This window comes from Rattus norvegicus, chromosome 1, assembly GCF_021556685.1.
Source record: "Rattus norvegicus strain SHRSP/BbbUtx chromosome 1, alternate assembly SHRSP_T2T, whole genome shotgun sequence".
Classification (NCBI taxonomy): Eukaryota; Metazoa; Chordata; class Mammalia; order Rodentia; family Muridae; genus Rattus; species Rattus norvegicus.
The window spans coordinates 112803591-112817392 of NC_141534.1; the positions used below are offsets into that span (position 1 = coordinate 112803591).

Here is a 13802-nt window from a genome sequence, read left to right on the forward strand (position 1 = left end):
AGGTAAGGGCATGGTTCTTGCGCAACAGTGTGGGCACCAGTTCTGTTAGCAAGCTAGAGACGGGTGTGCTGAAGAGACTGTTAAAGTGAGCAGACATGTTACTGAGGGACAGCTGAATTGGAAGGAAAGCTAGCATGCTCAGTCATGGGAAAGCGTGAGTGTTCCTTCTTTATCATTATCACAGTGAACAGGCCACCAGAAAGCCCAGGACACTTCCTGAGCTTTGTGACTTTGCAAAGAGGAACATGGTTTTTATTGCATGGAACAGGTTGTTGGGGAGAAAAAGGAAGTAGGTGACAAAACCATGTCTTAAGATTTGTAACATGTGGGCTGGGGAGATGGTCTTGCTGTTAAAACTTAGTACTGTTCCTGCAGAGATCCAAGTCAGGTTCCCAACTACAGTTCACTTTCTTTGGCAGCCAAGGGCATCTTCACTCACATGTCCATGTATACACTTAGATACATACACACACACACACACACACACACACACACACACACACACACAGAGTATGTTTTAAAATATTTTTTAAAATATATTTTAAAATTTTGTTGATATTTATATCTTATTAGTTTGTGTATATGGGTGTTTTGCCTGCATATGTGTCCGTGTACCACATGCATATGGTGACTGAAGAGGTCAGAAGAGATCATCAAATCATGTGGGACTGGAGTTCCACACAGTCAGGGGTTGCTACATAGATGCTAGGCATCAAACCCGTGTCCTCTGCAAGAGCAGGCAGTCCTCTAGCTCCACCTCCAACCACCACAACATGAAATCTACATAAAATTACATATTCTATCAGAGACAGGAAGTGAAAAACAGGAAGTAGTTGTATTGTTCTGACCCACCATAGATGGACAAATATGAAATGTTTCTGAAGTGGAAAATAAGGAGACTGGAGTGTGTTGTGTTTACTGTACAAGCATAGAATATAAATAGAGCATTTCTGAAAGTTCACATGTGTATGTCACATGACTTTGCATGCATATGAAAGCCTTGAGGAATTCAAGGGTAAAAGTGTGGATAAGAGAAATGAAAAGTCATCAAATTACAAAATAGAAGACCTGATGAAAAGTGTACATGACTAAATAAAAAAAAAATTACTGGAATTTCTAAATGTGAAATAAATCAATAGCAAAACAAAACAAAACAAAACAAAAAAACCCCAAAAAACAAACAAACAAAAAAACCAGAACAAACAAACAAAAACCAGTCAGTGTAGCTGTTCTGACAATCTGTGTCTGAAAAGTGAATACTGGGTTTCTAGGATGCTCCCCAGAGCCTGAGTTACGTGCAGCATTATAAACAGGGCTGTGCCTTCCTCCCCTTGGGAAGCTGAGAGGCCCCGTGGAACAGAAGTCTCATTTATATGCTAACACGTGACCAGCCTCCGGAGAACAGATTCTCAGTTCTCTGTGCTTTGGATGCGAGAAGACTGAACAATGTGGAGAGCACTCCAATTTTCACCCACTCCCTTGGAGAACAAATGGAGAGATAAGAATATGTGATAGACTGGATTCTAAGCAGATAAAACTATGTAGATTAAACAGTGTTTTCAGCTATATAGAAGATGAAAGCGAAGTTCTCGGTGTTATACATCCATCCTCTACAGTTGAACTCCCTGTGCCCAGTTGACTTAGGCATGTTAACCAGTTGTAGGTTTCTGTGATGAGTGATGAGAGACTCATTTCTCTGTGGGTAAAATGATAAGAACTTAGAATTCAGTTGGTAATTATACTAGTTTAGGAAAGTGGCAGCCGTAGTTTCTCCTCACCAGGATGGATAGTTAACTAAGTTTGCAGTTCCAGGAACTCTCTCCTAAGTACAGTTATACAACTCTTAACCACCCCTAAGACATGAACACCATCATCTTTGGGTATATCTTGTTGTTCTGGCCATTGTTATGGGTCATAGGTTTTATAGCTGGGTAGGAAATGTAAAAAATAAATTTAAAGTACTTTCAAAAGTCTATATATACAAAGGAATTGTATTCCCATATATTGCTTAATGAGAAATATTTATCAATTTCTTCTGAACTCATGAATTATCTAGTGGTCAAGGCTTTGGAAGAATTTGCCAATGAATAGATTCTAGGCTGAAAATGATTTAGAGATGGAGTTAGATAAAAAACAAAACTTTGACACCGAGAAAACTAATAGGGCTAAAGAAACCATGGTGAAATGGAGAAGTGGAATACTGGTCTTGGAATGAAGTGGGGTGGAAGAGAAATCTTAGGTATATAATGTGAGATATACCTTACAGAAAATGGGCGGGGCACCTCACATCATGGACTTATCTGAGGGTGCTCAGGTAGTCTCTGTGCTGATGGGAAAATTCAAATGATGAGTAATATTAAAAATAATCAGAAAACAAGCAGTATCAGAGAAGATTTTGTAACTCTCAGTTCCATTAATGTGTTAAGTAGATTTGTGATTAGGTGGCTAAACTGCCTCATTATCTAAACCTCCTCAAGCTTGTTGAAGGGAGTCAGATCTCATCATTAGCTGGTAGTGACTCCAGAAGTCCCATCTTTACTGTACGTGCCTAGTCGAGAGTATACTCGGGTGGGGTAGCACAGAGCTGGTTGTGAGAATCCCACGAGGCTAGGGAGCAACTTTCCAATGCACTGAGCAGTAAAGGTCCACGTCATCACTGTCTGGGTTGGCAGTGAGCACGTGACCGCATATTGTCTGTCAGGCCGTCTTCCATCCTGTGCCCTGGCCTGCCCTGGGTGACAGTAACTCTGCCTCAGTGTCTGTGGACTCAGCCCTGCTCTCTCCTGCTGTGCTGGCACATTTAGTCTAACAGCCCTGATGCAGTGTCTGTCACGCCATTGTCTTTTCAGCCACACATCTCTCTTCATCTCATGGAGATGAGGGGCAGCTCTAAACCTAAGCCTTCTGTAGTTTCCAGGAGCGGCTTGTCTCCCTTCTTTAGAAACACCTCCTCTGTGGCCGTGGAGAGTCAGCCACTGGTTTCCTCCCTTTCCTATTAAACTCTTATGCAGTTCTGAGAGTGGAACCTGGGGCCCAATACATGCTGGGCAGGCACTCTACCTACATTGCAATTTTAACCTCCAAATTTCTCTCTTTTTTTCTTGTGACTTTAGTTTTTAATGAATAGATGGCTTTACTCATTGCCTTTCATTTGGATGGATCACTGAGTAGAAGGATCTTTTAAACATTTTGACAAAGTAATATTTTGGTTGCATTCAGAAATACCCACATTTCCTTGTTAGTGACTTCCTCTACTAAAATCACCAACAAGTTCATAGTGTTTTCAGAGTATCTGGACTACAGACTCTGCTGCTAACATTCGAGAGCCAGCGGGACACTGACTGGACACCAGTGTTGTGCAGCAACATTGCTTGGCACTGAGCTTTGGCTCTGCCCTGGCTTACACTGGAAGAGATTTCAGAGTTGGATTTGAATCAGCAAAACCTTGTGTCATCCAGAGAATACTTTTGTTTTGGAGTGTGTGTGTGTGTGTGTGTGTGTGTATTTCTTTGTTGCTGCTGGAGTCTGGCTCCATTTCTTGAATAGATTCCTATCTTTGCAGCAGCTTAATTCCTGTTCTACTTTGGAATAAACTGACTGCAAATCCTTCTATAAAATCCTTCCCCTTCTAGCAGCAGTGTTTCCCACCTCGTTGCTTTCACCGCACTGACTGTCTTATACAATATTTATTATTACATTGTCTTCTCTGTGTCTGGTAATTAGATTGCAGCTAAGCCTTCTTAATTGCATCTGGGGCAGAGCTGGGTGAAAGGATACCTTACATAGGGAGGCAACAGAAACTGACAGGAGCTGATGTTAATGCTCCCACACAGTCTCCAGCAGAGGCAGCTAGAACATTCTGCCCATCCTCACTTGTATGTTTTCTGTGAGCTGCTTGTCTCATACTTGCTTCCAGAAAGAAGCTTCAGGAGACAGATGTTTCTAAATGAGCCTTAGACACATACTGTTCATCTAAAAAGGAAATAGCAACAACAACAGGCCAGAAATATTTTCTTTCAAGCCTTAGTAGAATCTTTGTGACATAAGACCTATTCCTGTTTGGGGCTGGGTCTCACCGTTTGGGGCACTACAGTAATTCAGCCATCAAATAAAGGCATGTGCACTACATTGGCCTGTGGGATCATTTTACAGAGGAAACTAGGCTGTACCACTGGGCATCAGAAGCTTATGTGAATCCTTGAGTCAGGGCTGAGGCTCCAGTTCTCTCCAGACAGATGTAACAGCAGCCTGCCAAGGTGAAGCCCGTGTGATAACAGAATGAAACAAGCGAGTGTCTTGATAAGGTGTGATTCTGTAGTTGCCAGAACGTTCAACTTTCTATATTTGTTAAGTACCCTCTGTACTGCACACATGGTGTCTTCGTGTTTACCCATCAATATCTCTGTCTAAATGAATGTGAAAGGGAATATCCCGTTCAGAAGGACACTGGGGACAGGGAGAGTTAGGTAAATGTCACGATCAAACAGAGTCAGTGGTGGTCACAGCTTGACTGCGACTGAGCGAATGGTAGCATCTGCTCTTACTCCTGTTACTTGTCTTCTGAAGTTTATGGCGGAAAGGGTGTGAGCATCAGAGGTCTCCTGGGGTCTTAACAGAAGTAATAAGCATCGGGGGACGATTTCCTGAGCCTCTTTATTTGGGCTGTGATTAGCTGTTTTATAAAAACCCAAGATGAAACCCTCACCTCTGTGAAGTAGGTGGCAAACATCATGCTTTGTCACCAGTGCCTGAGCTTGTCCTGCAGCCTTCTGACCTTATCACTTATTTTGAAAATCCTGCCATCAAACCGTCTGCTGAACATCTGCTGTCTTGTTTGTGAATGTGTCAGGGAACCTGAGGCAGACAGCTGAATTCCCAGTCGTCTAGTTGTAGCATATGTCATTGCAGAGTGACGTGAAACTATGGTAGAGTTTGCAGTCCTATAAATTACTCTAATGTTCTCGGGAGAACAGATGACTGACTTCTAAAGACAATATTTGTGCTCAATTATGATGCCTTGTAAAACTACACAGTGAATGGGGTTGACTAGGCATTAGGATGCACACAGTATCTCAGAATGGAAAATTGGCGACCCACTTCTTGTAGGCAGTTCTATCAGACGGTTGCCTCCCACTCCAGTGGAGAACAGATAACAGACAGTGTTGAAATGCGAGCCTCCAGGTCCATAAAGAGAGAAAGGCTTCCTGAAAGCCACACTGGGGCTTGTCATGGCCTTAGGTGGGAACACAGCAGACAGTGGAGAGCCAGTCTCAGAGGTGCAGCTGAGGCAGTGGAGTGAAGGATGCTCCTGTCGGAAGGCTCCTGTGTCCTGGGGCAGAGGGTGGGTTAGTGAGAGCCAGGATGAGAGCAACACGGAGTGTACTTGACCCATCCTCCGGCTGTCTCGATGTTGGCAGGCACCAGGAGGGGCAGAGCTAGAGCATAACGGATTTGGCAGAGTTAACCCAGAAAGGAGAAGGAACCTGAAGCATTTCGTAGGGATTCTGAGCTGGGACAACATGGTCATTCATGCAGACCCCCTCCATGATGGTTACTAAACAAATCTATCAAATATGAGCATGAAGCCTTTAATGTTGTTTCGTGCATTGAAAACTGTTTTGCGACTTGGTATTCTTCCTGTTTTTACTCTGAGGAGATTTTTTGGTTGTTGTTTATGTGACACAGCGTGGTCACCTTGACCATTTCCAGTACCCCCTGATCCTTTTCTGGCTGTTTTCTGTGACTGCTTTTGTAGTTTTGTCAAATGTAGTTATCTGTGATCTACATGTAGACTTTCCTTTTAAACGTAGAGTGAGAGAGTGAGCTGGTGGCTTGTTTCTATTTATCAGCACTCAATGACTCCAAGAAGAGGAGAGAAGCATTTTTGGTGCTGAAGTTCTTGATACCTACATATAATCTGACTCTAGCCTGCCTATTCAGGCTAGATATTTAACCTGAAGTAGTAGCCTTCTTTCTGACTCTTATTACAAATAAAGGCTGGAACACTGAGTCCCTTGGAAGGGCAGAGGCAGGGACACGTGGTTGTGAATGTGTTTTATCCTGTCACTATATGTGGACGCTTGTTACTGAACAATTAGAACCATAGCCAGACAGACTTTTGAAAGTAAACTATAATAGGGTATATCTATAAATTATTTTAAGCAAGTTGTTAATCTGTGCCAACTGTTATATATTGCTATTCCTGATATCAATGATGACTGTGTTGGGCTAATTTTCTGAGGAATTGGCCAATGATTAGAAGGCACAACAAACAAAGTCTAGATTGTGGAAATAATGAATGCAGTTAAGAAAGGGCCTTTCTTCCCATGCTGCTACTCACCACTTTCTTATGTATAAAGCAGAATTATATGGCATCATTGTTTAGGCAAAGTGAGTATATATTTGAGAGCATCGTATAAGTTTGCTATTGGCAGTGCTGTGAGATTGCTGATACGTGATTCCAAAACTGGGAGCTCAGGTGAGATTAAGGGCAAACAGCAAAGGAAAAAGCACCACAGCAGGGCTTATTCCAGTCAGTGCTTACGGGGGTCAGTCAGTCCAGTGCTTACGGGTGTCAGTCAGTCCAGTGCTTACGGGTGTCAGTCAGGAGCTTTTGAATCAGTTGAACCTGGGGGGCGGGCAGAGAGCACTGTGGAGGGAGGAATGGGTGGCAAAGACTGCCCACTTCATGGTGGACAGAAAGCCTAGAGGGACTATGAAAGGGGCCCTTAGTGGCCCATCTCCTCTAAGAGGCTCATCCTCCTGTATTTCATTCCCTCTCTGTAATATCATCCTGTGTTGAAGCTATCAAAGGACTAGGCCAGAGCATCCAGGAGGAGCAAGCTCAGAGAAATTATGTCTGCTTAATTTGTTTTTAGGTTGAAATGTAGGGGTTTTGTTCTTGAAAATGTGGTGGTACAGGACTCTCTTGAAAACAATTACATACTTAAGTAAAGGGAACATAGGATTTAAATCAACGGAATCAGGCACCTGTCACTGTGACCTTAATATCTTCATCCCATACTTGAAACTCTAAGGTTGACCACAAGCACATTATAGTGAGGTCTAAATGTAAGAAATCCTCCCATGAGACAGCCCTGAGCTTCTTATCTCACAAAGCATTTGACATATGGTGTGGTGAAAGGGAGGCAGGAGAGACGATAGTGCACTCGGGCCCACCTCTCTCCATCACAGGGTGGAGCCAGTGTTCTCTGAAGTGTGAAGTATTAGGCAATATGTGTGTCCAGGGACCACGGGGCAGCTTTCAGAGCTGCTGCTCTTCAATTTTCCCATGCATTTTGTTGTTGTTACTGTGATAATAGCTTAGGTTGGGGCAGAACAACGCACACGTATGCACACGCACGCGCGCGCGCGCACACACACACACACACACACACACACACACACACACACACCTTGTTTCAAATCAAAAGAGAAGTTTTTTACAGTTCTGAGAAAAAAATCAGGGGAAATTTTTTGAGAAAACAAATTATACTGTTGATTTGACTTGTGTTACCAATGCCCCAGTTCTTGCTTTGTCAAGTGTATCTAAGTGACTGCTGCACCGTAAAAATATTTTATAGACACTTAGTCTTATCTATCACTAAAAGGGAAGACTGTTTTTCCCAATTATGGGGTAAGCATGCTTTAATGTAGGGCTGCAAGATAGCATCTGTGCACTATTTCCTTTAATGGCTTAGGAAGAGGAGGATGGCCAGTCATTCTTTGAGAGAATTGCCTCTCCTGCGATTGCCTTTGGAATGCAAGAAAAAAACAAAGATCAAGATCTGTGAGGAATGCAGAGTCAGATTTCAAAATGAGGAAATAAAGACATGTGTCCTCTGCCCCATGTCCTCACAATCATTAATGGACAGTAGAACTTGGAAAAACATAACTGTTTCAACAGTAGGGCCTGGCATTAACACCCCTTTCCTCTGCTACAACCAGACTCAGGGTCCATGTTCCTCACGGAGGTAGTCAAGTCCAGTACTCTACATTGACCATGTCAGGACCGTGAGCCTAGAGGACCTGCAAGGGTGTTTCCTGGCTGTCCTTAGCTGTTGGCGGTGACAACAGTATTGTGCTAAGATCCCCATCTCTGTTGCACAAGAGGAGAGGAGTGGTTTATTCCCTGTGTTCTCCATGCAGTGGACTATATTTCATATTTCCATTTTGCAAGCTTCTGAAGATTTGTCACAGAACCTTCAGAGAGTGTTTATGTGATGAACATACTCTAGGCTGGAAAGGAGTTTTCACTTTTACCCAGAATTAAAAACTCTCTGGGGGCTGGGGACGCAGCTTAGTTTGTGGAGCTCACATGGTCCCCACCCTGGAGGTAAGTTTGTTGTCTTTATTGGTTTGAAGTGTGTGTGTGTGTGTGTGTGTGTGTGTGTGTGTGTGTGTGTGTGTGTGTGTGTGTGTGTGACTTAGTTACTTAGTTTTGTTTTGGCTTTGTTGATTTATTTACTTAAAAGCACTGCACCCTTCCAGAGGTCCTGAGTTCAATTTCCAGCACCAACATGGTGGCTCATGACCATCTGTAAGGCTTTGTTGATTTTAATAGGTGTATTCTGAAGTTATTGGGAAGACTAGTGTCAATGAAAAACAAATATATCGCTCCTTGAGGTGACTCGGAACATGTCTCACTTTTTTTCCGAGTGCATTTTCATTGTATTTTGCAGCAAATGGTTTGTCGCTGTTAACATCATTTATTAACATTATCTCAAAACCAGAGACTTCTGTGGTCTCTTACGTTCTGGTGGAAAGGGAAATGACCAGGTGGAAGGATGGAACTGCGGTGTGAGCCGCGGCAGTGGAGAGTGGTCGTGGTCCATTTTGAAACACAGCTTCCATATGCATCCAGAGAAATATACAGAGATGCTCTGTGCCACATGAAAGTTAGATTCCAGCTATTTTCCTGGGACTCATTTGCACACAAGTTTTGTTTCACAAGCCTTGTCCCAAGCAGTCACTGTGTACCACATGGATACACAAGGGCGATGGAAATGAGGCAAGCCATGCTGATTTCACTAGACCTGGGAGTTGCTATAAGGTCTGGTGCACACTCTCAAAACCTGACCACTTTCCTGCCCTTTCCTTCCAGATGCTGCACAACAAGCATGTGATGGTCCGTGTGGGAGGAGGCTGGGAGACCTTTGCAGGCTACCTGCTGAAGCATGACCCCTGCCGCATGCTGCAGATCTCCCGTGTGGACGGCAAGACATCCCCTGTCCAGAGCAAATCCCCAACCCTGAAGGACATGAACCCAGATAATTACCTGGTGGTCTCTGCCACCTACAAGGCTAAGAAGGAGATTAAATGAAACTCATCTCTGAAAGAGGACTCATGCAATGGCCTGTGTCCATTCCACAGTGTAGTCAGTGTAGTTCCCATGCTCTGAAAAACCACACATCATCAGGTAGGAAAATACTCAAAAGGTAGCACTATTTATTTTTAATGCATCTGTAGAACTTTGCCTATGGAGAAAAATTCTAAACTCAATGAAATCAGACAAATTGTATGCAAATCACTATTTCTTGATATGTGAACAAATCATGTTTAGAACAAACCTTATTAGGAACTAAGTACTAGGTACTGCCATTGAAGGTGATCATGACTAGGAGACTATATTTACATATATGGGTAGATCAACAGAAAGTGCCTGCTATATGTCTGTGAGCTAAAGCACCCCAGAAACTTTTATAATGGCAGGATTTTATAGCTATTTTTTACAAAATGACAATGTGAAAATGTGCTACTAAAATTGTCTGACAGCACTATACATAGTACAGAATTTCCTCAGCCATAATACTTAACTGGAAAGGCCACTTCAGAGATGTTTACATTGACTTGGAAGATTGCCTTAAAATTCATCTCTGATCTCTGACCAAACCAACCTCTGGGGTACTTTTGGATGTTGCCTGTGCAGCCCCTTAGGAGTAGCCAGTACCTTTCATACACAGAGAGGCTGTGTTTAGGATGATCACTTAGTGAAACGCACATGCCTAAGCTAGCACACATCCACATTCCGATGTGTGGACTACACAGTCAAAAGTTCATCCACCTTGTGACTTTGTTTATTTCAAGCATTTTCTTACTAAGAATATATATCTTTAGTTAGTCTTATTCTGCTATGCCGTCTCATGAAGTAAATTCATGTAGTGAATGATGTTACAGACTTGTATACCCAGGACAGGGCTGTATTGTATCAATGAACAGCAAGATATTGTCCACACTGATTTAAAAATTAAAAACAAAAGGTTAAAAAAAAACCCACACATTATCTGTCTCTGTATCAGCGCTTCACTCCTAAATAAAGTTAATCTTCAAAACTACCAATTCCCCAGCAAATGTGAGGAGTGTCAAGTTACGGCTGTGTAGAGAATCTGCACATGGGAAGGGGAATCAGGTGGTGTTTGTTCACAGTAGCAAATAATGTTGACTTGAAATTCTTTGAAATGGTGGAGTTGACTTACTTCACTATTTTCAAACAAGAAAATCCATCTTCCTTGCTGCCAAACCTCAGAGAAAGCATCTGTATGTCATATGACCAACGTAGTCGACTATCCAACCCATCTATGCATGACGAGCTCTTTAGCAGGTATGGTGTATGCTAGTGGTAGTGGGAAGCTGCCATGAGTTTACAAAAGCATTTCAGTGAGAAACGAAAAATGAAGAAAGCCTCCAGCTCTTGTGCCAAGTAAGATGATCTTGACATAACAGATAACATTACTGTCTTTTGAAACATACATTTTAGTCACTCAATATTATCAATTAAAATCAACACTAAATTTTGCATTGTTATTGACACTCTCTACAACTTTCTCCTGCGTTTAAATTTTCCTTTCACTAATGAAAATTTAGTTATAAATAAGTGTGGCTTAGGAAAAAGAATAATATGAATCTCAGAGTATGAGTTATTGTTTGGTAATCCCTATGGTCAGTTCAGTATGGTTTTGCTGAGATAAAGCCAAAGTGCCCTTAAAGCTGTATTTCTTTCTGCAGACTTCAGGAAAGAATCCATTTCTTGCCCTTTTTGACCTTCCAGAGGCAAGCTACAATCCTTGGCTCATGGTAGCAACACGGCATGACATTACTTAGACCTATCTCTTTACATCTAAAAGTCTTCAGCTCCTAAGACTCTCTGTGATTAGATCAGTTCTGCCTAGGGTTAACCTTTTAAAATGCCTTATTAAGGCAAAATGACTTAGAGTGATAAGGTTAGGAAATGACCATACTCGGGGGACCTGGAGGATTATTAGATGTATATGATACCCACTGAGGTCTTTCAAGTGTGTCTAAGACTGTGTTCAAAACTGACATTGAGGACTTGCTGATAGCTGATCCATACCAATAGGGATATAGAAAACTAGGACTGCACCCCAAAGGACATGATCAAATATAGATGTCTCTTACTGAACTGTGAAGACTTAGGAGGTCTGCACCAGTTTCTTAGCTAGGGTAACATACAAGAAAAGATGATAGGGAAGAGATAAGGATTAAAGATCTGACTATTCCTGTAACCCTATGGAGAGCAGCGTCCAAATAAACAAACAGAGACAAGGCCAATGCCAGGGGGCAGCACAGCCTCTAAGAGACATGCTGAAGTATGGAGGGCAGCAGACCTGTACAGTACCTGCACCCGAGTTACTAGAAAAAATTCACATGTTCATTTTCACCATCAATAAATTTGCAGTGGTAATTCTTTGATATCTTCATTGAGTATTGCTTTGTGGTCAGCCAAAACAACAGGCACAGGATAAATATGCAGAAACTTCTACCCACCTATATAGCTCAAAGGTAGGAATATTATAAGAAAAATTCCCCAGGTTGCAGTGCTCGCTTGATAAGTCGCTGGACAATTTATCACTAAGAAGAAAATTTCCCTTTCTTCCATTAAAATACTACATAAGTCAAAGGCAGTATCATGAACGCAGCCAGTGCTCTTCAGGATCTAATGTAAGTGGCACACACAGGATAAAGCCTTCATGTCTGTTTAGTTTTTAGCCTGTGATAGTCACGTTCTGATGCAATGTCTGCATAAACCAGAAAAGGAAGAATGGGACAATAAAAAGCCACATTGGAGAACTTAGACTTTGGGTTGTGACAACAAATAAAAAACGACTTCAAAGGCCTGCTGTACATACCAGTGGCTTTTATAGGTAGGTTTGTGTTAATGGTGCTGTCTTTTATGTTTGATGATTGGTTTTAGAAAATTAATATATAGGGGGTTATTACCATATCTGAGTTAAGTTACACTGTGTGTGTGTGTGTGTGTGTGTGTGTGTGTGTGTGTGTGTGTGGAGAGAAAGAGAGAGAGAGAGAGAGAGAGAGAGAGAGAGAGTAATGTATGAGGAAATTTGAGGTTTTTACTTAGATAATTAGAAAAGAAACTTGCAACTGGTAACTGCTTAATATTCTGAGAATAGCAGACCATAAAATACTTAGCTCTAAATAGGACTCCCCCTCCCACTCATGGATCACCATGAAAAAGGGGCAGAACAATTGTAAGAGAAAGGGGTGGTGTTGAAGACAAGGAAACTATTTTCTGGACAGAGCAGGGAAATTGCATATAAGAAGTTACAGCTTCTATGACACTATCCATGAGACCTGTGCAAGCTCAAGTGAGACAAAATCCAAGCAAGTTGTGAGATGTGAACACAAAGTCCCACCCCTAAACAGATGTTGGGAGAAGAAGAGTCAGTTTTAAGAGTGACTTTTGGTAGGTCACTGAGCCTCCAGGGCAGCCCCCACAACCAAGAGTACCTGGGTAGCACGATTGGACTCCATGGTTAACTTAAAAAAGGAAAAAATGAGGACATGAAGTTGAGTGGATAGGAGCTGGAAGTGGATCTGGGGGAGATGTATATAATAAAAATACATTGTGAAATTCCCGAAGAATTAATAAAAATATTATTTAAAAAGAAGCATATCCCTTTTCTCTCAAAACAGGAGGGAAGCACATGCACCTAATTCTTGCCAATACGTTAAATTATATACTTTATTCAAAATTGACAAGGTAGATTTTCATCTTCCAAGGACACAGTATAATTCTTAACAGTGAAAATAAGCGAAATTTCTGGGTAAACATAAATTCAAATTTTATGTCAAATTTTCATGGTTCTAGGGACGATGTGCAGAGCCTCTTTACAGCTCTTTCCTTTTTCATCTAAAAGCAAGAGTAATAACACCATAATAACATTTCTTCTTTACAGGATGAGCAACATGGCTCCCCCAGGCAGTCATTCGTTAGCTTTCCATTATTAACCCGAGAATGGGTGTGTCCCTAACTATGAAGACAGCTCACAATTTCTTTAAGATGGAGTAGAAACATTTTACTTAAAGACATGGCCAAAGGGAACTTTTATATAAGAAGGTGTATGGATGCTCATATACTCAAAGACAATGCAGAGTACATAATATTGGGCTCAAAATATATTAGAAAACTAATAAATCACATTCTAGATATAATCATAACACAAACTAGATAAAAGACCTATTTACAGATGTTTCTGAAACATGCAAGCAGTCACAGAGACCTTCTGTAATTATATATGTAACTCTTTTATCATCAGCTATATCAGTCTCAGAATTACGATTAAGACTGAAGCTTGCATACATTGGTTACCATTTTGCATCTGATAGTTTTTCTTAGGTTTTAGCAACTTGGCCATAACATTTGGAAGCTACATTCAATGTTATGTTTTGTTATTTACACCTTAAATAATAGAAAACTCACCTCTACATTACTATCCATAACATAAGCAAATTGTTTAGATGTATATGATTTCTAATAGCCATTT

The 13802-nt window shown here is 41.5% G+C and overlaps 1 protein-coding gene across 13 annotated transcripts in view; it reads left to right on the forward strand.

The window, feature by feature from the left end:
- Positions 1-10334, forward strand: part of Gas2 (growth arrest-specific 2) — a 131073-nt gene extending 120739 nt beyond the window's left edge. For all 13 annotated transcript variants that reach the window (XM_087582050.1, XM_087582040.1, XM_087582041.1 and 10 more), the window contains one exon: positions 9104-10334. In XM_087582050.1, coding sequence (XP_087438176.1) covers positions 9104-9322 — 219 coding nt within the window. In that variant the 3' untranslated portion in view covers positions 9323-10334. The remainder of the gene's footprint in view (positions 1-9103) is intronic.
- The last annotated feature ends 3468 nt before the right edge of the window (positions 10335-13802 follow it).